The 25,091-nt window shown below is 42.0% G+C and overlaps 1 protein-coding gene across 1 annotated transcript in view; it reads left to right on the top strand.

The window, feature by feature from the left end:
* The window catches only part of ZFAT (zinc finger and AT-hook domain containing), a 127,178-nt gene that overhangs the window by 73,498 nt on the left and 28,589 nt on the right, over positions 1–25,091 (top strand). The window contains exons 9-13 of the mRNA XM_070940314.1: positions 598–747; positions 5,128–5,301; positions 8,059–8,147; positions 14,527–14,665; positions 22,447–22,553. Coding sequence (XP_070796415.1) covers positions 598–747; positions 5,128–5,301; positions 8,059–8,147; positions 14,527–14,665; positions 22,447–22,553 — 659 coding nt within the window. The remainder of the gene's footprint in view (positions 1–597; positions 748–5,127; positions 5,302–8,058; positions 8,148–14,526; positions 14,666–22,446; positions 22,554–25,091) is intronic.

Consider the following 25,091-nt stretch of genomic DNA (forward strand, 5'->3'; position numbering starts at 1 on the left):
CTCCCTTCCTCCCATCCTTCCTCCTTCCCTCCCACCCTCCCTCCCTTCCTTCCTCCCTCCCTTCCTTCCTCCCTTCCTTCCTTCCTCCCTCCCTCCCTCCCTCCCTCCCTCCCTTCCTTCCTTCCTTCCTCCCTCCCTCCCTCCCTCCCTTCCTCCCATCCTCCCTCCCTCCCTCCCTCCCTTCCTTCCTCCCTCCCTCCCATCCTCCCTCCCTCCCTCCCTTCCTTCCTCCCATCCTTCCTCCCTCCCTGCCTCCCTCCCTTCCTTCCTCCCTCCCTCCCTCCCTCCCTCCCTTCCTTCCTTCCTTCCTTCCTCCCTCCCTCCCTCCCTTCCTTCCTCCCTCCCTCCCTCCCTCCCTCCCTTCCTTCCTTCCTTCCTTCCTTCCTTCCTCCCTCCCTCCCTCCCTTCCTCCCATCCTCCCTCCCTCCCTTCCTTCCTTCCTTCCTCCCTCCCTCCCATCCTCCCTCCCTCCCTCCCTTCCTTCCTCCCATCCTTCCTCCCTCCCTCCCTCCCTCCCTTCCTTCCTTCCTTCCTTCCTTCCTTCCTTCCTTCCTTCCTTCCTTCCTTCCCCAACCCCATCTCCCCTCTCAATCTCAGAGGTGTCTATGCACACAATTTCCAAGATCGTTGGCAGGAGAGTTCAGCTCAAAGGACTAATCGGAAAACGGGCTGTGAAATGTCCTTATTGCAATTTTTATTTCATGAAGAACGGATCGGATCTCCAGCGTCACATTTGGGCTCATGAAGGTAAATGGGGTGTAGCAAGGAGCTGTCTGTCAGTAATTGCCGTAATTTGCCAGTGAGGAAAAAAAAAAAAATCAGGAAGGCAAAAACCTGGGAAGCAAACATGACATATTCTGATACAAATGCGTAGAATGAGCTGTTCCTATTTCAGCCCTTTTATTAAAAGTCCTCCTTCAGCACCAATACTTAAATGCTAAACAAAATCATATCAAATCCTGCCTCAGCCATAAAAGCCAGCTGAGTGATTTCGGGCCAATCACCAGGAGACGGTGAGTTCTAATCCCGCCTTAGGAAAGAAAGCTAGTTGGGTGACTTTGGGCCAATCACCAAGAGACGGTGAGTTCTAATCCCGCCTTAGTAAAGAAAGCTAATTGGGTGACTTTGGGCCAATCACCAGGAAACGGTGAGTTCTAATCCCGCCTTAGGAAAGAAAGCTAGTTGGGTGACTTTGGGCCAATCACCAGGAGACAGTGAGTTCTAAACCCACCTTAGGAAAGAAAGCTGACTGGGTGACTTTGAGCCAATCACCAGGAGACGGTGAGTTCTAGTCTTGTGTCAGACATGAAAGCCAACTGGGTGACTTTGGGCCAGTCACTCTCTCTCATCCCAACCCACTTCACAAAGTTGTTGTTGTGTGGAAAATAGGAGGAGGAAGATGTGTTGGATATATTCACTGCCTTGAGTTATTTATAAAAACAATAAAGGCAGGATATCAGTGTCATAAAGTCAATTGGAGCAGGGAGAATTCAAAGCACAGTTTAGGATTTACCCCAAATCAGGGTTCATTGGATAACTATTTCAGTAACTGAATTTGTTTTACTTTTTCATTCATATTGTATCGTATAGTAAATACAGACATATTTAACTATAACAACACTTCTACATTATTTAAGAGGCTGGAGAGGGAGCTCAGTAGCACAGGGTTAATCTTTAATTCCCATCATTGCTGTTGTGCATTCTTCATTTATAGCAATTATAATACAACTTCTTCCCTAGCCCCATTTTATTGCTTCAGTATGTCATATCATCAGTTTCCAGAACTCCTTCCTGTATCCTATTTTGGATTAACACTGTATAAATCAGTTGTTTATACCTCATCTCATTCAGGGTATACGTTTTGCGATTTTCTGCCTCAGCAGCTGAAGTCCACAGTTATTCAGGAATCAATATGCCGAATCTCTTTTTTTGCTAAATTAATGAATCAGGATTAGTCCAGCAAGTAATTCTTTCTTGATATGTATCTACTCACAAAATGTTAAATTAACATTTTACCATTTGCGAATGGATTTTTAATATTCACACATTTTCAAAGCTGCTGGCCACGCACAAAAAAGAGGAAAAAGAATTCAGTGTACTTAGCTATTACTTCTCCTCCCTCCTTCCCTCAAGGTACATGGCACTGTACAAACCACAAGACAATGCACTCTTATTCAAGGAACTTGAAATCTATAATTACAGCTCAGAGAAGAAGGGATGGATAGGAGAGAATGGTAAACCAGAAAAGAATGGCTTGGATTCACATAACATTTAAGTCCAAAACTTAGATAAACAAAATACAGTATCTGTTTATTTATCCAATTTATGTGGCTGCCCACTTGAACAAGGAACAAGGACTCTGAGCAAGGAACAGAATTAAAATAAAATAAAGGTATCCACGTCCAGTGTTTATATGAGTTACAGTATGTCCAGAAAAATAAGCCACGATTGTTACTTTATCCTCTAGATCAGGAATGTTCAGCCTGCAGCTCATAGGCCACAGCCCTGGACAGCATCCCCACAAGATCATAAACTCTTAACATTACGTTATCTATATACATTAACTATATTATATATTTTATATGTGACCCAGGCAAGCCAAAAGGTTTGACACCGATGCTCTAGATCAGTGATGGCTAACCTTTTATTTTTATTTTTATTTTTTTAATTTGATTTATATGCCGCCCTTCTCCGGAGACTCAGGGCGGCTTACAATGCATTAAGCAATAGCCTTCATACTTTTGTATATTTATACAAAGTCAGCTTATTGCCCCCACAATCTGGGTCCTTATTTCACCTACCTTTGAAAGGATGGAAGGCTGAGTCAACCTTGAGCCTGGTGAGATTGGAACTTGCAGTAATTGCAGGCAGCAGATGTAAGTGGATGTTAATTAGTCTGCTGAGCCACCAGAGCTCCTTTCCCGGGCAACCTCCTTGCCCAAAGCGCATGTGTGAGTGCCCAAATGCACGCGCACACGCCTGAACCCCCCAACATGCAATGCACGTGCAGCCCTGTGCATGCCCCCCTCATGCATGCCCCCCCCATCCACATGCATGGCAGAGACCCGAAGACCAGCTGGTTGGCGGGAGTTTCACGAACATGCGTGGCGGAGCTGAACTGGGGCGACAGCTTATGTGCCCACAGAGAGGTCGCTGTGTGCCATCACAGCTCTAGATGTTAGGATGCACATAAACAGCCTACTCAAGGATACTGATGGAAGAGAAGATTTGTAGCTCAGGGTTAAACTGTGGGGTCCTTGGTGCTCTGAGCTTGGTGGCTTTCTTGCAGATGTTTCATTACCAAGCTAGGTAACATCATCAGTGCTAGTAGGGAGTGGGGTTTGCTTTCATTTTATATTCCAGGGGCTTGCCCTCTCAGTGTTGGTGGAAGGGGTCTTGGTGGTTCTTTGTGTGGGCTGTTTACTGTTAGTTTGTTAGCACTTCCTTTGCTCCAGCAACAAATCTCTAGGACCGTGATGGCGAACCTATGGCACGCGTGCCACAGGTGGCATGCGTAGCCATATCAGTGGGTTTGCCAACTCAGCTCCGGCACGCATGCACGCGCTGGCCAGCTGATTTTTCGGCCTTCTGGGCCCACCAGAAGTAGGGAAACAGACTGTTTCCTGCCTCCGGAGGGCTTGGAAGGGTGTGGAAGGCCCATTTTTTCCTGCTCACCTGGTTCCAGATCCTCTCTATGCATCTGGGGAGGGCGAAAACAGCCTTCCCCACCCCCTCAGAGCCCCTCCGGAGGCCCGAAACGGTCCGTTACCCAACTTCTGGTTGGACAGAAAGTGACTTTTTTGCTGTCCCCAGCCTCCAGAAACTCCTAGAGAGGAGGGACAGCAAAAAATGTCACTTCCTGTCCAACCGGAAATTGGGAAATGGGCCTCCGGAGGGCCTCCGAGGGGGTGGGGAAGGCTGTTTTCGCCCTCTCCAGATGCATAGAAAGGGTCTGGAGCCAGGTGAGAAAGAAAAACGGGCCTACTGGGACATCACGTGCCAGAAGCGTGGGGAAGCGGGGGTCGCATGCGCATGCACAGGGTGGGGCGCATAAAATTATGGGTGTGGGCACGCACACGTGCAAACCTTCTTTGCCACCCACTCTCCTGGCATGCAATGGCAAAAAGGTTAGCCATCACTGATCTAGGATGTTGTGAAAACCCAGCCATTAAGCCATGAGGTTCCGTGGTACAATTTTGCTAAAGAGATGAAGTCCTAAACTAGCCCTCCCTAATTGGACATCCCCAGTGGTGAAATCCGAACCGGTTTGCCACCGTGCATGTGCTGTGCAAGCACATCTGCAGTGCATGCCAAACGCGTGCTGCTTGCATGCGCGCTGCGTGCCAAACGCACACTGCGCATGCATGCACAATTCACACAAAAGGCACGCTGCACGCACGCACATGCACAGTGCACACCAAACACACAGAAAAAGGAGGTTTGGGAAGGTAAGTAGAACAGTGGGGGGGGGGACAGCTGTGCCACGTGATTTAGATTCACTACAAAGCAGGATTTCCTGCTTTCTAGCGATTTTAAATCCCGCGGTGTCAGGTTACAATGTCGTCTCAAATAAATTGCATTTCCAAACAAATAGTCTTTGATGAAATCTTTCATTTATTGAGCACAACAATCTGTCCCCGACTCCATCGTAGTCAGCACTGACCTTCTGACCCCAAACCCTCCCTTTCCGTTCCCCAATTCTCTGCGTCTCATTGGCCATCTTCCAAGTCACTCTCCCCATATCTACTACTTCAGCTCACAGGAATGTCCCCCCTCCCATCCCATCTCCTAGGGGATAATATCTTCAGGGAAAATAAGTAGGTGAAGAGTCAAGCGTCCTCTTCCTTATGTCAGCACTGGAGTGAATGTAGTTTAGAGTGCTGACACGTGGCACAGCCGATCATCGGAAATACCAGTTCAAGGAACCGGTAGTTTTTCTCACTACCAGTTTGCCCGAACTGCTGCGAACAAGCAGGATTTTACCGCTGGGCATCCCCCTCTCAAATACCTTGTAAATGCAAACCCCCAAATTCTCAACCAGCTTGGGGGAACGTCACCTGAAAACATTCTTTCATCCTGATCGAGTTGGACAAGACCGGCTGCATAAAACGTTTTCTCTCCCTGCAGGCATCAAGCCGTTCAAATGTTCTCTGTGCGAATACGCCACTCGCAGCAAAAGCAACCTCAAAGCTCACATGAATCGCCACAGCACCGAGAAGACGCACCTGTGCGACAGGTGCGGGAAGAAGTTCAAATCGAAAGGCACTTTGAAGAGCCATAAACTCCTTCACACGGCTGATGGTGAGTAGAGCTCTGGGTCAGGTTTGGAAACGTTGTTCCAGATGGCAAACGAAGGTGTAATTGAAGGATGCGAGTAGAAAGAGACCGTCCAGGTCTTGTTTAGTCTTATTTAGCAGATGGGCTGACGTTTAGGGCCATCCACAGAAGAATACTTCAAGGGGCAAATGTTCTCAGTAGGACATTCCTGTTATTCTTCTTTCTTGTATGAAAGGTCCCCGTGCTACACTGGTAGTTTCACAGAAAGCTTGTGTGACAATATGCCTGCACTACTTTTAGAATCTGACTGCAACAGGCAGTCCAGAGGGTTTCTTTTTTAAATTCAATTTATAGCAATAGCACAGAATAGAGTAGAGTAGAGTAGAGTAGAGTAGAGTAGAGTAGAGTAGAATAGAATAGAATAGAATAGAATAGAATAGAATAGAATAGAATAGAATAGAATAGAATAGGAGAATAGGAGTAGAGTAGAGTAGAGTAGGGTAGGGTAGGGTAGGGTAGAGTAGAGAATAGAATGGAATGGAATGGAATGGAATGGAATAGAATAGAATAGAATAGAATAGAATAGAATAGAATAGAATAGAATAGAATAGGAGTAGAGTAGAGTAGAGTAGGGTAGGGTAGGGTAGGGTAGAGTAGAGAATGGAATGGAATGGAATGGAATGGAATGGAATGGAATAGAATAGAATAGAATAGAATAGAATAGAATAGAATAGAATAGAATAGAATAGAATAGAATAGAATAGAATAGAATAGAATAGAATTCTTTATTGGCCAAGTGTGATTGGACCCACAAGGGGGGAAAATTGTTGTAATGATTGTTAAAACTTTTTAAATAAAAAAAAAAGTCATAAAATTGGGTGTAGTCACATGACGATTCATTTAATGGCTGTCACAACTTAACGACCGTAATTCCAGGCTCAATTAACAATAGTAAGTCAAGGACTACCTATACTGGTGTCTACCATCACCGCTCGTTATTCTGAGCCAGAAGAGCGTCCCAACATAAAACCTCACTGCCTGAGTTCATTACGGCTCACGGCAAGAGTGATGTTCATCAAACTCTGACTTTTTCTTTCTTCAGAAGGATAGAGAATATTTAACCCTCAGATTTTTATTTATTTATTTATTTTTGGTATTGTATAATAGGAAAACTGTCATCTTTGCATAAGCTGCTCCCAACTTTCTGCAGCAATTTCAAACTTAGGAGCTAGTTTTCTTCACATTAGTGGAAATCTGCTTTTTTTTTTTTTTTCCCTCTCTTGCACATTGGGGTATTTCTTCCAAGTTTTTGACAGCTCTTTCTGAAAGGATTTCAAACAGCATTTCTCTGTCCTGGTTCTATAGGAAGAGTGGGAGTAGAACAGATCTCTGTGTGGGTTTAAATATGCTCTCTAAATACTAAGGCACACTTATTTTGCAAAAAAAAAAGAAAAAAAAGAAAAAAAATGCTGAAAATGATGAGAAATAAGAGAAATGTACGTTGTGTATACTAGTATTGGAAGCTGCTATACAGTGGAGGACTTTTGGGCATAAAAGTTTAAGAAATAAATATTCACTGGATATTAAAAATATCCATGCAGTGGAGAAGTTGCGGACTTGTAGTTTGACCTACATCTGTCTACTACTACTGTCCCCTGTAGTGCAACTTTCGACAAATCAGACCACTGTTTTGGTGCGTGAAAAGATGCATGTAAAATAACATTTAAGCAGTTCAGCCTTCTCTCTGTTGCTTATCACTATCTGGCCATCTTCTCCAATCAGCACGTCAAACCATTTCCTCGACTTCCTTCTTGTTTTGCACATGCCAATTTGTTTCCAGCTCAAAATGCAAGTGTGGGTGGAAAAAATCAGTTCTTAGATGAGTGGAATCAATTAAATCAACTTGATTTAATGGTTTCTACTCATGGAGGTAGTGACAGATTTTATTTTCCTGGGCTCCAAGATCACCGCAGATGGGGACTGCAGCCAAGACATTAAAAGACGCTTGCTCCTGGGGAGGAAAGCTATGGCAAATCTAGACAGCATACTAAAAAGCACAGACATCACCCTGCCAACAAAAGTGCGTATAATCAAGGCTATGGTTTTCCCAGTTGCAATGTATAGCCATACATTGGATGAAAATTGGATCATGAAAAAGGCTGAGCGCCAAAGAATTGAGGCCTTTGAACTCTGGTGCTGGAGAAAACTCCTGCAAGTCCCTTGGACTGCAAGGTGATCCAATCGGTCAGTCCTAGAGGAGATCAATCCTGACTGCTCTTTAGAAGGCCAGATCCTGAAGATGAAACTCAAATACTTTGGCCACCTAATGAGAAGGAAGGACTCACTGGAGAAGAGCCTAATGCTCGGAAAGACTGAGGGCAAAAGAAGAAGGGGACGACAGAGAATGAGGTGGCAGGATGGAGTCACTGAAGCAGTTGGCATGAGCTTAAATGGACTCCAGAGGATGGTAGAGGACAGGAAGGCCTGGAGGAACATTGTCCATGGGGTTGTGATGGGTCGGACACGACTTCACAACGAACAAACCTCATGCAAGAACTTTTTTCTTGGTTTTATCGTTATACAAGTAGTTCTTGATTTACTACAATTGAACCCAGATATTTTTTTTTTCACTTATCCTTTATGTTTCTCAGTTTATGGAGACCCCTTTGAGCAGCCAATTCCTTATGCTTGAGAGAAATTGCTCCTCAACAGTCAACATTCACTTCAGCATATTATATTCTTTCTCCACTTGGATCTGAATTGCTCCGCTTTCTGTTTCAGGAAAACAGTTCAAATGCACGGTGTGTGATTATACTGCGGCCCAAAAGCCACAGCTTCTGAGGCACATGGAGCAACACGCTTCATTCAAGGTAAGAAGCCTGCCACCGCTCTTGTTTTATAAAGGTGATTCATTGACTGCTGCTAATGCCTGACAGGCCAAGGTTTCAGGATTACAATTTAACAGCCTCTAAATTAATTCTGGAACTGAAGCAGAACCGTTTTAACTTTTAGCCAATCGGGTGGAATGAGGTAGGAATTTACATTCTTTCATTTTGATACAGGGAGTCCTCCACATACGACTGTAATGGACCTGCCCGTTATGATTTATGATTGTAAAGTGGGTCACCACGTGCCGGACCTGTTTTTATTACCTTTTTTGTGGTGGTTGTTAAGTGAACAGGAATGGTCATAAAGCAAACCCATGGTTTGCTATAGGCCCGTGATGGCGAACCTATGGCACGCGTGTCCGAGGTGACAGGCAGAGCCATCTTTCCGGGCACACGAGCTGTCACTCAATTCACCTACAGCTGCGCATGCACGCGTGCCCCAGTTGGTGTTTGGGCCTCCAGTGCACATGTGCGCAATTCAGGGGACCCAGCTGGTCTTCGGAACTCTCCTGTGTATGTGTGTGCGTTTGTGCATGCATGTAAGAGTACTTGCATGCAATGCACGCATGCGTAGACAGCGTTCGCACGGGTGCATTGCACATGCGAAACCCACACGCATGCGCAGATGGTACAATTGCACATGCAGCGCACAGGGGGGGCCACGCGAAACCTGCGCACATGCGATGATGGCGCGATTGCACGCACAGTCCACGGAGCCACATGAAAGCCATGCACATGCACAAATGGTGTGGTCGTGCGCACTAGGGGGGCGCGTGAAGTCATGCGCATGCGCAGATAGTGCTGTAACACGCACAGCACATGAGGCGGAGTCACGCGCATGTGCAGATGGTGTGATTGCGCATGCAGCGCAGAGGGGGAGCCGCGCGAAACCTGCAAGCATGCGCAGATGCTATGATTGTGCGTGCAGCGTATGGGGGGAGTGCAGTGGTGAAATCTAAAATTTGTTACTACCGGTTCTGTGGATGTGGCTTGGTGGTGGTGGGGTAATGTGACTGGGTGGGCGTGGCATATATATATATACATATATACATATATATATATATGTATGTATGTATGTATGTATGTATATAACTTTTAAAACCATTTTTTCTACAACCTCTTCAGCAAAGAGGTTGAGTTGCCTGATCGGCAGAGGCTTTTTAAAAAACTCAGCTGGGATCGTCAGAGGCATTTAAAAGAAAAAAAGGGTTTTTTTCTTTTAAAAGCCTTTGACAATCCCAGCTGAGCCACCTGATCATCAGAGGCTTTTTTTTTTTTTTTTACTTTTAAAAGCATTTTTTCAGCCGAAGAGGTTGTAGAAAAAATGCTTTTAAAAATAAAAAAAAGCCTCTGATGATTGTGCGGTTCAGCTGGGCATGGAGGGGTGGGCAGGGATTTTTGCTATTGGTTCTCCGAACCACCCGCCTCCATTGCTACCGGATCGGACGATCCGGTCCGAACCGGGAGCATTTCACCCCTGGGGGAGCGGCATGTTATCGCGGATAGCACGCACGCGTGCAAAGTGTGTACCCATTCGGCACTCGGTGAATAAAAGGTTCACCACCACTGCTATAGGCCATTTTTACCAAAAAACGGAAGCAAATTTCAGTTTTCAGCAAAAAGGCGTAAAATGTTGTCATGTGGCCACAGATGGCCGTAAATGCAGGCTGGATGCCAAACACTCGACATGAGGGTCATGGGACCATGGGGAAACGATTTTCAGAACCAGGTTGTAAATCCACCTGAGGGGAAGGCGTTGCATCCTTGAACAATCGCCAATCAACGGGTCGTAAGTCGAGAATTACTTGTACATGATGTTCCATATTTTCAAAAAAGGTAAAATTGGATCCAGGCTACAATATTGGAGAGTCTGACATACTTTGAGAATTTCAAAATCCAAGAAATTGGAAATTTAGTAAATAAGAGAACTTGTGGGATGGCATTAGGAAGCTCACACCAACTGTGATCCTCTTTCTGCTTACTGTGGTATTCTTGTTAGCCAGATGGAATTAAGAGTTTTTTTATATTTTTTATATTTGACATCCTTTCTCCAAAAGATCAGTTTGCATCTACCTTCCAACTGGGAATGTTAGAAACTGAGTTGCTTGCTCATTTTGCTAGGAGCAAATCTGAGGATGTTGGAGAGGAAAAACATAGCAAAAACTACTTTTGCGAAGGCAACAGATAGTAACAAGGCAGTTTATTTAATTTGGTAAATAGATCAAAGAATGTCTGTCTCACAAGCTGATCTGTGAAGCTTCAAAGTGCCTTTACAAAGCTATACAAGATGAAATTAAACTGCATCAAAGAAATGCATACATGTACACATATTTAAAAATCCATCAGAAGCATCTCTAAATCACACTCGGAATCGCAGTTATATTCCTGGTGAAATAAATAAGCTATTAATAGTAGAGTGTGGAGTGGCTACTACTATCAAAAGGATCCTTGTTTGCAGTCGTCACTTAAATTTTTCAGCAAAGGGAAAGGTAGGGCCTCAGTTGCTAATTTCAGCATCAGAGCAAGACTTCATTTATAATCTATTACCTATTACTTATTTATTTAAATGTTGATATGCTCTCCTTCAAACCCAAAGTTTCCCGGGGTAGGTCGCGCCGTGTTAATGGCGCCAAGTACAATTATGAAAAATTAAATAAAACATTAAAACACAATAATTAAAGTACATAACCATAAAAGGATTATAGCAATCGCCAGCATAGTTAATACGTTTCTAAGCAGCAAATATGTTTAATGGATTAAACATTAATAGATTTAAACATTAATTGATTAAAAGGCCTGAGAGAATGAAAACATCTTTACTGTCTCTTCAGCATTATGGAAAGTTTAATTACTACAAAGAATACCCCAGGATCAGGGTCTGCCACTGAATAATCTTGTGGCCATTCAGCAGAGCAGAATGCTATTCCCCAATATATAATGACTCACTTTATGACCATCAAGACTTAAAACCATAATGGGCAGGCTCCATTAGGGTTTTAAGTTGGGGACTACCTATACACTAATAACCACTCTGATAAAAATGTTATTTTCATCCCAAACTTTTTCTACATCAGTGCTCTTACCTAAATTGTTTTCAATTATGAATTCTGTCATCTATATCCCATTGCAATTCTATGGCTCCATATTATGGTGATTTTATTATGGTTTTATTTTAATTTAATGTATTATCTCTTATATTGTCCACATCTCTTATATAAAAAGTAATATTCCTTTTAGGTGGAGACTAAAAAAATGTTGTTAAAGGAAGACGAAGTCTCATTCGTCATCTTCAGGCTGGTGTTCTCAGCTTCGTGCTTCTAGGAGCAATGTGTGTGATCGCAGCTGTTTCTTCCTTTTAACTGCCAGTGGGGGTGTGAACTGATTGGGTGGGAGCTTGGCTGTGTTCTGATTGGGTGGAGGTGTGTTTTGATTGGTTGGGGGTTTGGCTGTGCTCTGATTGGATGGGGGGGTTGGCTGTGCTCTGATTGGCTGGGTGTGTGTTCTGTTTAGGTGGGGGCTTGGTTGTGCTCGGGTTAGTCTGAGTAGCAGGGGGATTTGAGCTGGTGAGCTGTGTTGCTGTTGTTTGGCTTCATGTTCATGGCCGTGCCATCTCTTCAGACTGACACCCAACATGACTGATGCTTTCAAAGTGTGGTATTGGAGAAGACTCTTGGGAGTCCCTTGGACTGTAAGAAGATCCCTTGGTAGGACAGTGGTTTAAAGCACCTTAAAGCTGTTATTAACACAGCTGCCTGCAATTACAGCAGGTTCGAATCTTACCAGGCTCAAGGTTGACTCAGCCTTCCATCCTTTCTAAGGTAGGTTAAATGAGGACCCAGTTTGTGGGGGCAATAAGCTGACTTTGTATAAATATACAAAAGTATGAAGGCTATTGCTTAACGCATTGTAAGCTGCCCTGAGTCTCCAGAGAAGGGCGGCATATAAATCAAATTTAAAAAAAAAAAAAATCAACCCTGACTGTTCTTTGGAAGGACAGAGACTAAAGCTGAAGCTCAAATATTTTGGCCACCAAATGAGAACTCACTGGAAAAGACCCAGATTGCTGGGAAAGACTGAAGGCAAAAGGAGAAGAGGACAGCAGAGGATGAGATGATTAAATAGTGTCATCAATGCAACGACCATGAATTTGGCCAAACCCTGGGAGGCAGTGAAGGAAAAGGGGGACTGGTGTGCTATGGTCCATAGGGTTGTGAAGAGTCAGACATAATTTAGCAACTGAACAACAATAATTCAGAAGTGCCACATCTCCAAGTGGGAACCACTGTATGTTGTAGGACATCTTGAGAACAGATAAACCTGTGAAGTTGGGTTACATTGACTCTTTGTCTAATGGAACTGGGCTGTAATGTTGGCATGGAATCTCTGGAACAATCTGAGTAGTGTCATCAAAGAAAACTACTAATTTCAAGTTGTATCTCAGTTCTCTACTAGCCTGAAGTTCTAATGCTAAAACCTTTGGAGAGCAACATTATAGACATGTCTGTAACTATCATTTCTTATAGATGAATTTCTGGAAGTTTGTTTCATGGTGGATGGATGATTGTGGTCTATGCCAGGGGTCACCAACCTTTTGGACCTCAGGGACCACTGAATTCATAATTTTAAATCCCGCGGACCACTAATATTAATTTTTAAAAAAAAGATAAATAATACTTAGTGCAATAAAAAAAATGCAAATAATTTTTCTGGGGACCACCAAAATTTTCTCACGGACCACCAGTGGTCCATACCACACAGTCTCGTCATAAACCTTGGATATAGGTCTACAAACTCATCTGCTTTTTGAACCAATGTGTTTTTTTCTGTCTAGGATTCCTGCTACGCTTCATTCCTTTCTAAGGTGACTTTTGTCCCTGTGATTTATGATTTAACATCTGTAACCAATTAAGGTTATCTACATGGGGCAGATACTGGAGAGAGTGTCATAATCTTAGCTACACGGTGATTAAACTTTGGTCAGAGGTATACGAGGAAGGCCAGAGTACCCTGTGCTCGGCCACTGACTTCCATAATTCAACGTGGCAATTTTGTTATGCCAAAGACCTGATTCTTTAGGCTACCTCCTTCCATATGAACCTGTCTCTTATTTATGATAATGATCAGAGCCTGCTATTAGATTGATGAGATAGGCTCTTTTCAAGATCTAAGTGGAAAAACTCCTTGCTGGAAAAGGTGTTTTGAATTTCTTTTTTCTTGTTTTAGATTGGGGTCCCAAACTTGGCAGCTTTAAGACTTGTTCAATTCTGGGAGTTGAAGTCCACAAGTCTTAAAGCTGCCAAGACCTCTGCTTTCGATAAACTAGGCAAACATGTATATCCTACCCAACATGAAATGATGTGTGATGCTTCATGTCTTTCCATTTTGATGGTAATCTGTGCTCAGATTTTATTGGATGGTAGAGTTATTTGCTGATAAATGTCTGTATTTTATGGTGATTTATTTTTTCCCCCCCCAAAAATAAAAATTATAGAGGATGTTCTTTAATTTATGGGCCAGTCATTCTTTTTCAGATCGACTTATCTACAGAGATGGGTGTAAAATGCTCTGGGAGAAAAGCAGGAAGTGAATGATACTAATAATAATAACAACAACAATAACAGTCCGTATTCAGTCGCTAATTTGTTATTACGACACTCATCTTCACATATTGAATAAGCATAAATTGGTCCAGGCTTTCTAAGTATAAATCTTGGATGCCGACTGCATTAAACACTCGGCATACATTAACTGAAAATGGAAAACATGTGAGCTTTCTTATTTATTGGTCTTTTTTCGGGGCTTTGTGAAAGTGCAGTTCTGCAGCTTAAGACTTCCCTGAACAAATGCCATTTTTTTTTCATGAGCAATTTCTGCATCTGGTGCATTCCTGCTCACATTAGTCTCATTTTAGAAGTCATTTTTGAACGGGGTTCAACACGCTGCTTTCCTGTCTCTTTGCATTTGGAGGTATGCCACTAAATTAGCACAGAGCATTAATTTTATTGCCGAGTAATTTATTTAGTCAATAAAAAAGGTTGCAGTTGTTTTTGTAAATTTATTTGCTCTGGCAATCTATCCCTTTATGAAAGAGAGCAGAATTTAGCCATCATGGCAAATAAATAGTTCACTGAATGTTTGGTGCCGATAGTTTTCCATCATGTTGTAAAACTTTGCAGGGCATAAAAAGGTAATAAAATCTAAGAGGTGTTGCCGTTATATGTTTTGTTTTCATAATGGGATAAGTTTACTTGCTCACATGCGCGTAGCAAGACAGATCTAAATCTGATTATGGTAACCTAACAATAAGATGTGCAGCATCTGAAGCCAGATATAATTAATTCATTTCCTTTTATAATTGTAGCCTTTCCGTTGTGCACACTGCCATTATTCCTGCAACATATCTGGTTCCCTCAAAAGACATTATAACAGGAAACATCCCAGTGAAGAATACGTTAATGCAGGCTCTGGCGAATTTGCAGCTGAAGCCCTTCTCCAACAAGGTAACCTGTCTGTTTTGAAAACATAGAGATTTTCCTTTCCATTAACCTATAGTTATTTTTCTCACAGAGAGAATATTTTGCCTCATTGATGAATGATGGCTTTCCTTCTCCATGGAATGTCTTTGAGCATCATCTCCAAGAAAGAAAAATGATTTAAGTTGAAATGGATAAATCACATAAATGAGAAGTCTAATATGTTGTTCTTCTTCACTGGAGAAAAAATAATCCAAGGGTATTTCTGTGTGTCATCTGAAGCATCTGAAAGGAATAACATTCTAATTGGCCCTATATGGGTTGGGTTGAGTTGAGTTGAGTTGAGTTGAGTTGAGTTGAGTTAGTTGAGTTGGGTTGGGTTGGGTTGGGTTGAGTTAGTTGGGTTGGGTTGGGTTGGGTCAAGTTGAGTTAAGTTGAGTTGGGTTGGTTAAGTTGAGTTGGGTTGGGTGAGTTGGCTAGGTTGGGTTGGGTTGGGTTGGGTTTGTCTGGAATCTCCAAACCTGGACATGGAAATCAGTTTCCATCAAGCTTTGGCCTGCGAATTTCACCAGCTTTGATTTCTATTTATTTTTTCTTTATTTAAGAAAATATATATAGTCAGCCACTCAATCTCAGTGGGCATCTTAAAAAAAACAGTTGAAACTATAACCTCCACCACCACACACACACACACACACCCCTTGTGACAACAATCCATCAGATTTGATAAATCTTTTGGGGAGTTGTGCAAAGCTTTGGAGAGACATTTTGCTTCAATTGTCCCTTTAACAAAGCACTATCCATCTGTTCAAGATGAAGTGGTACTTGGCCTTTCACCACTTCAACAGAGTCACAAGTCCTGTTAAAGCAACTTCTTCCCTGGCCTTCAACTGTCTACTTCAAGGAGCAGAGGTCATTTCTATCAAAGTGAAGTGCCCTGCCTAAAATGCATCTGATTGGGTAAGCCTGACATAGGATTCGTTACAAGAATTACTGACAAGGGTCCTTATGGATGTGACCTGGAATTAGAATCGGGTGAAATCACCTGATCCAGTAGCGATGGTGATGGGTGGTTCGGAGAACCGGTAGTAAAAATCCCTGCGCCCCCCCCCCCCCCACACACCATTCCCAGCTGAGCCGCACAATCATTAGAGGCTTTTTCTTTTTTTTTACTTTTAAAGGCATTTTTTCTACAACCTCTTCCGATGAAAAAATGCTTTTAAAAGTAAAAAGAAAGCCTCTGATGATCGCACGGCTCAGCTGGGATCATCAGAGGCTTTTCAAAGCATTTTTTTCTGCAACCTCTTGGCCGAAGAAGTGGTAAAAAAAATGCTTTGAAAAGTCTCTGACGATCCCAGCTGTGTTGCCTGATTGCCAGAGGCTTTTCAAAGCATTAGAAAAAATGCTTTGAAAAGTTTTCTTTTAAAAAAAGTTGGCCACGCCCACCCAGTCATATTATCCCCACCACCAAGCCACGCCCACAGAACTGGTAGTAACAAATTTTACATTTCACCCCCGATTAGAATCCTGGTTAGTTGTGCTCTTTTTGTGAAGCTCCTTGGGGCATAATTCATTTCAAATTTAATTCCAAAACAGATTTATTTCCTAGAGATGTAAAATTAGCTGAACCTTCTTCCAAAGAGTAAATTGAGCCCCAGAAGGTTGGCTAGACAGATGGCAGATTAAAAAGAAATGCTTCTTCTTCTTCTTTTTTTTTCTTTTTTTGGACATCAAAATAAATCTTTTTTTAAAGATTTGGAGAACAGTAAAGTATTCAAATGTAATATCTCAGAAGATTGTCTTTCATCCCTTAGCAGACACTGTGCTGTTGTTTTGGCAATCTGGCCATACAATCAAATACCTTGCAGGGCATGAAACGGGATTTAAAAGATTCAGGACATCACAAAACGATGTAACGTTCCTGCCAGTGCGGAAATAAAAAGTCCCCAATTTAGATTGTGGCGTCTTTTAAAAACGCTGGGCCGGTTGAGTGAGATGACTTTTCTTATTTTATTTCCGATTAGTTCCCACATTATCTTTCAACGTTGAATGACGTTATGTAAAAACTCTCTTTCCCCATTTCAAAGCAGCTTGGGAGGATTTAAAATCTCCCCCCGTTTTGTTACACTAGAATAGATGCCAGCATAATGCAAAGCTGCTCTTGAGTAATGAATAAAACATAACTTTCCCAAGCATGACATTTTAAAGCATTGCCAAATTATTCTTTTTCTTTACTGGGGTTTCCCCCCCCCCCTGCTCCCCACAGAATTTATGTCTATAAGAAGCGTGAATCTATGTTTCAGCAGCATGGAAATGGTGGCACGAGACAAATGCATTAAGGAATTTGCATTGAGTTTTCCTTCCAGTGTCAAGGAAATTTGAGCAAGACAGACTAGCATAAAATGTATGGGAGAGGCTATTTAGAGTCCTGACCGTGGCTGAGAATAACAAGAGTTTGTGATGACTTAATAGATGGATATGTTTATCACAGTATGTGCTAGGAAAGGAAGTTGCTCAGGCATATGAAGTACATACAGGTAGTCCTCAACTTATAACCATTCGTTTAGTGAGCGTTCGAAGTTACAATGGCACTGAAAAAGGGACATATGACCATTTTTCACTCTTACGACTGTTGCACCATCCCTGTAGTCACATGATCAAAATTCAGATGCTTGGACAACTGAATTTATCATGTTTGCAGTGTCCCGGGGTCATGTGATCCCTTTTTGTGATGTTCTGACAAGCAAAATTTAACTTGACGACTGCAATGACTTAACAGTTGTGGCTGGAAAAGTCCCCCCAGGGGTCCCCAAAACACCCTTTGAGAGCTGCTGGTCTAGAGAAATATATAAATCAATGCTGTCCATGGAGATTCTCAGTCATTCACGTCATGGTTGTCCCAAAGGTGTTTTTTTTTTTTTTAAAGGCAACTGGGCTTCCTTGGTTGTTGCTTGAAGGCGTTTCGCTTCCCATCCCAGAAGCTTCTCCAGTTCAGTTTGCACCTTTGGGATAAATCAGTGTTCCTTGATTATCAATATTTACATTTTGAGAGGAGGGAAGGAATGTATATTTTTCTGTATATTTCTTATGTCATATGTCAATGGTGGTTTACTGGTAAGCAACCATTGTTTTTAGAGGCTGGTTTTTAAATGAAAAAGGAACACATTTTGATAGTACAGCTATGATAAACTGAGGCAGGGCGTGCCAGTCTCTATAAAAAATCTCCCAACCTGCTTTCACCTTCCCCTAAAAAACCCCACTATAGTAGTATAAGGGATGCGGTGGCTCAGTGGCTATGAAGTTGAGCTTGTCGATCAAAAGGTTGGCAGTTCAGTGGTTCGAATCCCTAGTGCTGCATAACAGGGCTCCCGTTACTTGTCCCAGCTTCTGCCAACCTAGCAGTTCGAAAGCACGTAAAAAATGCAAATAGAAAAATAGGAACCACCTTTGGTGGGAAGGTAACAGCGTTCCGTGTGCCTTTGGCATTGAGTCACGCCGGTCACATGACCACAGAGACGTCTTCAGACAGCGCTGGCTTTTCAGCTTTGAAACGGAGATGAGCACCGTCCCCTAGAGTCGGGAACGACTAGCACATATGTGCGAGGGGAACCTTTACCTTTATCTTTATAGTAGTTGTTAAGGATATTCTTGGCTCATAACCGATGTGGATTATTGAGCAGAGTACCCTTTGAGTAAACACATGAAAAGCAATTGGGAGTGGTTGTGAACAATCACAGTCAACGTACAAACACACTGAGTTGTTGTAGTCTTTTACTTTTAGAAAAAAAATAAAGCAAAGTGTAAAAACAATCCAAGTCATATAGAGATAAGACGAAAGTTAAAAGATCAATCCAGGGATATTTCAAGTACAAAGTCTTCTTGCCAGTTGTAGTCATACACAATAAAACAGTTCTTCTTGAGTTTCAAAACAGGAACAAATTCAATATCAAACATTCAATAAATAGTAGAAAGCAACATGTAGCTATGATCAAACAGTGATCATGCAGAGAGATCAGGTAGAGAGTTACAGCAAATAAGCAGATAAAATGGTGTAGTATCCACACAAGCCATGATCCTGACTTCCCTTAAGTACATTGGCTACAGAGCTTAGCCAATCAGGATACAGGATGATGCAATACAGTCTTAAAGCAATATAATACCTTTCTGACTGCAAACATACATTGTTGGTTTATATATTGCCTGACCAAATAGTTAGACAAATAACTATTTCCTAACAGTAGTATAATATTGTTTGCAAATGTATAGCTAGGTTTGTATATAGAAACGCAAACCGCTTTAAGTGTGAACCGCTCCATGTAGCAAACTAATAAACTCTCTTGGGTTTCCAGCTACAGATAAAGGCATATTCCCCCCTATCGCAAAAGGCATAAATAATGCATTGTTTCCAGCAAGTGTCTTTGTGGCCACCTTCGCGTTCTCCACTTCCCAGATTTGAGCTGCCAAGGAGTTTGTAAAACAAAAGTTGTCTTTCCTGGAACTCTCCCTGCATTAATCCTCGGAATATATTTTCTAGTCCATCCTGCAAAAATATAAATGAAATCATTTCCAAAGGACCATTTTCTTTTTTTTTTTTAAGGCTCTGGGGTGGCAGAAAATTGGGCTGCCTCGGAGTTTCAGAAATGAGAAATCCTTCCATTTTATGTGTACTCCGGTGTCAGACGCAGATAAGGTATGCCATTCAATGACCTTTTGCCTCTATATTGCCACAGCAGTTAATGAATTGGAGAGAAATTAATTTTCTTTAGCTGTGATGTCAATTAACCGCCCTGCCGAATATGCCACTGGCTCAATGGCACTCTTTCACTTGTTGTTCCTTAATTAAAGTCAGAGTGACAGAGGTGGCTCTTTTAATTAACTGACTGTTATTGTTGCAGTAAGTTTAATTTAAAAGAAAGACGGGAAAGTCTCCGTTCTAATTGAGTTTTTATTAAGAGGGGAATATGGAATGAATATTTCAATTCAGGTTGTTGTAACTGGTAATGCCTTTTTTTCTGTATCGAGAGTCATGCGCTGTGGCAGATAAAGGCAAGATAAAGGCATTTAACTTAAAATAAAAGCACGGAAGTGCCTCGTCTAACAGGTTTAAAGATAACGTAATAGTGCTGGAGGTCTTAGAAAAACCCTTCAAGAACAATAAATGTCAGCAAAGAACCTAATTTTTTAATTTAATTTTTCCTAAATGAATTAGCAAGAGCACAGGTAGACCTTGGGGTACAACCACAATTGAGCCCAACGTTTTTGTTGCTAAGTGAGACGTTTGCTAAGTGAGTTTGGCTCCAATTTACGACCTTTCTTGCCACATTTGTCAAATTCAGTTGTTGTTGTGGCCCGTACGCGGCCTGTGCAGTTAGTAGCTGATTCCGACAGCAAGGAGGCTGGTGTGGTGCTGCGCCAGCAGCCTGTGCAGCTGGCACTCGAGTCAGACAATGAGGAGGCTGGAGAAGATGTGGTGCCAGAGGCAGGGATTCAGCCAGGGCCTTCAGAACCTCCAGAAGCTCCTTTAAGTGAAGAGGACGAAGAGGAGGAGCCACTTCTCAATGCACGGGCGCACAGAGCTGCCAAAAGGCAGGAGTGGCTCCTCAGGAGAAGGTCTCCTCAAGAGTAAGGCTTGGGGCTAATTGGCCACTCCCTTAGCCTATTTAAGGAGGAACTCTGACTGAAGCAATTTGCAGGGAACATCTTAGTTCACATACCTTCGTGTCTTGTCTTGCTTATCTTACCCCGCTTTTTGCAAATTGCTTCTGGGCATTCTGCCAACCATAGTAAGCTTTCAGTTATTATTCTTTGAATTCTTGGCGGCTGTTAATGCAGTTAATTAACAGCCGTTGTTGTAAAAAACTGGTTTATTCAGTAAACTAAGGTTTGAACGGACTTTGTGTGTGCTGCATTCTTTGGGGTCCGTAGCTGGGGTAGAACAGTTGTTCAGTGAGTAACACGGTTGTTAAGTGAACCTGATTCCTCCCCGTTGATTTTGCTTGCCAGAAGGTGTTCAGATGACCCCCAAGACACTGCAACCGTCATGAATATGAGCCAGTTGCCAGGCATCTGGATTTTGATCTTGTGACTGTGGGGGATGCTGTAACGGTCATAAATGTGAAAAAATGATCATAAGTTGCTTTTTTTTCCAGTGCTATGGTAACTTCAAACAGTTTGTCACTAAATAAACTATTGTAAATCGAGGACTATCTGTAATTCTCAAATGACAAAAAAAGTAATCACAAGTTTCTCCACTAGCAGAATGGTATGACTCCCCTACTTGGGAGTAAGCACACACACAGACACACACAGAGTTTAAAAACCATTGTGTTAGAGACTTTTCAAAAGAGATGTAGGTGATATGTATTCCATTAATATACAGATAGTCCTCAATCAATAATTGCCCTGTTTGATGCCTTCAAGACTACAACTATGCTGAAAATGTTAACTTTACAACCAGTCCTCGCACTTACAACCCTCATAGCCACCACCCCCACAGTCATGTGATTGAGATTCAGGCATTTTACAACTGGGGGATCTTCACGGTCTTTCCCGCTTCCCATGGTCACGTGATCACCATTTCACAGCTGGCTTGCCAACGAGCAAAGTCGATGGAGAAGCCAACATTAAGTCACAAGTCACAGTTGTGTGGTGTCTCGCTTAACAGCCATGGCTGACTCACATAATGACCACAGCGGGAGTGAGGTCATAAGTCTTACTTCAGTCGTGTGATGCTTTGTTTAATGACTGCATGGTTTAGTGACCAAGCAGCCAGTCCTATTTTGGGTTGTTAAGTGAGGACTACCTTTACCATATTTTTCGGAGTATAAGACACACTTTCCCCCCCCCTAAAAGTGGGTGAAAATTTGGGTGCATCTTATACCCCAAATGTAGCCAAAAACGTGAGGCATGGAGGCAGCGATGGTCTGTGGCAATCCCTGCAGCATGGAACAGCTGATTGGGGGTATTCCGGGAGGCCAATCCACCCGCCAATCAGCTGCTCATGCTTAATCAGGATGCAGTAATGTGCTGAAGCTCACCTGGCTGTCGCTGTTTGCTGCAACGACGTGTCAGAGTTTGGAGCAGCAATCACATCCAGAAAGCACACACAAGTAACTGATTCAGCTGGATTCAATAACTTCTCTTTATATATAATATAACACATGAAATATACAATACCAAAGTTTCCAACATGATAGTAAATACAAGCAGAGTAGAGGAGTTTCCATTTCAGTTTTGAGCAGCAGACTAGTTTAGAGCTCAGCAGACTCAGAGCTGCAGAGCTAAGCCACTCCCAGGTTCCAAACTGTCTCCTTGTTGCTCACACAGCAAATACTGTTTCAGTTTCCAAACAGCCCTCAACTCTCACACACACTGACAGGACGCTAGCCAGATGAATACCGATGGATGCTGGTAGGCAGAGGCAGAATTTTTTTTTCTTATTTTCCTCCCCAAAACCTAAGGTGCGTCTTATACTTTGGAGCATATATGGTATATTTTTGGCATATTCATACAGGGAAGCAGTATTCATCCGGAATATAGCTACACAACCATCAATTTGCTACCATTTGCCAAAAACACCTCCATGAAATGGCACAAGGCTATATAATATGGGGAAAAGAAAAATATCGAACTTGTGAAAAGGTTAGGGGGTTAAGCCAGGTTAAAAACTAATAAAAATAAATAAATTTTATTTGTATCCTGGTACGTTTATAGTACATTTTTATTATTTAATATCTATGCACGGATTCTAATCTCTGATCAGGGTCTAAATATGCACTCTTTTTGTTGTTGTTTTTCTTCCCTCCCAGGTGGCATCAAGTGTCCAGTGTGCAACTTTGTGTACGGCACAAAATGGGAATTCAACAGGCACCTGAAAAACAAACACGGACTTAAAATAATGGAGCAGGATACGGAGGTAAATGCAAGCAGCCACAGCTGTTCTAAAATATCGCCTTTTCCCTGAAATGTTAAAGGGGAATCGAGGAAAAATTGGAGCAACAAACATTCTCCTATAAAACTTAAAAGTAATATCCTGCTTCTATGTGTTTTTATGCAGGCAGGTTTACCGAGCGCAAATGAATTGTTCAATGTCATTTATTTCTTTATAATGAAGCCTCATATGAGGCTGAAATTATACATAAGGAATTGGTGGCCATAGCAACAATGTGAGGCTAAATTCCATCACAACTCCCAACATCAGCCCAGGCATTTCTCTTTTTAAGCTGAAACCTGAATATATATATATTCCTTCCTTCCTTCCTCACTCACTCACTCACTCACTTACTTTTTTCTTTCCTTCCTTCCTTCCTTCTTTCTTTCCTTATTTTTCTTTCTATCTTTCTCCTTTTTTTCTTACTTTCTTTCCTTACTTGTCTTCCTATCTTTCTCCTTCCTTCCTTCCTCACTTACTTACTTTTTTCTTTCTTTCTTTCCTTCTTTCTTTCCTTCTTTTTCTTTCTATCTTTCTCATTTTTCTTTCTTTTGTTCTTTCCTTACTTTCTTTCCTTAATTGTCTTTCTATCTTTTTCTTTCCTTCCTTCCTTCCTTCCTTCCTTCCTTCCTTCCTTCCTTCCATCCATCTCTTCTTCCCTCATATCTTCAAGCAGTCACTAAGCAACCAGTTGTAAGTCAAGGACTACCTTTAAAAAATATTAAAAACAACAGAAACCTGGTGCCCAGTCAAACTTCTGATGTGCATTTATCTAATCTTCTCTAAGCGCTTAGGGGAGAAAACTGGGTCTTCAAAGTTTTACAGAAGGCTAAAAGGGCGGAGATTGGAATGGAATGGAATGGAACAGAACACAACAGAACAGAACAGAGAATAGAACGGAACAGAACAGAACAGAATAGAGAATGGAATGGAACGGAACAGAACGGAACAGAACAGAATAGAGAATAGAACGGAACAGAACAGAACAGAGAATGGAATGCAATAGAACAGAACAGAACAGAACAGAACAGAACAGACAATAGAACGGAATGGAACGGAACAGAACAGAATAGAGATTGGAATGGAATGGAATGGAATGGAATGGAACGGAACGGAACAGAATAGAATAGAGAATAGAACGGAACAGAACAGAACAGAATTTAGAGAATGGAATGGAATGCAATGCAATGCAATGCAATGCAATGCAATGCAATGGAGTAGAGTAGAGTAGAGTAGAGTAGAACAGAACAGAACAGAACAGAACAGAACTGAACTGAACTGAACTGAACTGAACTGAACTGAACTGAATTGAATTCTTTATTGGCCAAGTGTGATTGGACACACAAGGAATTTGTCTTGGTGCATACGCTCTCAGTGTACATAAAAGAAAAGATACATTCATCAAAAATCATAAGGTACAATACTTAATGATAGTCATACGGTACAAATAAGCAAACAAATCCTATTAGGAAACAGTCAATATAAATTGTAAGGATACCAGCAACAAGGTTACAGTCATACGACCATGTCATTAACTTAATGTCAGCTGGCTTCTGACAAGCACAGTCAATGGGGGAGAGCTGGATTCGCTTCACAACTGTGTGATTCACTTAACAGCTGTAGTGATTCGCTTAATAACCATCGCAAAATTCATAAAATCAACCAGAACTCCCTTAGCGACTTACTTAGTGACAGAAATTCTGGTCCTAATTGTAAGTCGAAGACTACCTCTATAGTAAGATATTCAACTGGAGGCTTGTTTGCAAAACCACCGAATCTTGGATTCTTAAAAAGGCCTTGGAAGTGTGTTAAAATTAATTAGATAGTACAATAGTTAGGATGGCACGGTGGCTCAGTGGTTAAGATGTTGGGAAAGCCGACAGCCCAGGTTCGAGACCCATGTGCCACAGAATAGGGTGAGCTCCCATCCTCACCTCAGCTCCTGCCAACCTAGCATTTTGAAAGGATGGAAAGGCGAGTAGATTAATAGGTACCACTTTGATAGGGAGGTTAACAATGCCCTATGATGTCATGCTGGCCACATGACCATGGAAACATCTTCGGACAGTACTGGCTGGCTGGCTTGAAATGGAGACGAGCATCCTTTACCTTATTAAGTTATACAATGCCATCTTCTTATACATATTTATTTAGAAAGAAACCCCTTGCGTTTGATGGAGATTATTAATGGGGGTTATAAGACTGCAGTCTTATTTTTCTCCTTGAAAAAAATGATGGAAAAAAACTGTGAAGATAAATAGAAATCTTAATGACTCATGTTAAACTTTAAAAATTAGAACCTCAAAACTGTTGGTGTTTTCAGGCAGTCTGGATTGAATATTGCGATAAATTATAGTTTTCTTCTAATCAAAAGGATTACTTTCATGCCTATAATCCTACTGAATTTTTTTTATGCGCATATTCTTATGCACCCACGAGTAAAAATTAATGAGATCAGTAACGATCAGAGATAGGATTTATTTGATAAAGAGTCTCCCAGTTGTGCAACTGACTTGTATATGA

Source organism: Pituophis catenifer, unplaced genomic scaffold, assembly GCF_029215685.1.
Source record: "Pituophis catenifer annectens isolate HBS135680 unplaced genomic scaffold, rPitCat1.0.hap2 SCAF_3, whole genome shotgun sequence".
Taxonomy (NCBI): domain Eukaryota; kingdom Metazoa; phylum Chordata; class Lepidosauria; order Squamata; family Colubridae; genus Pituophis; species Pituophis catenifer.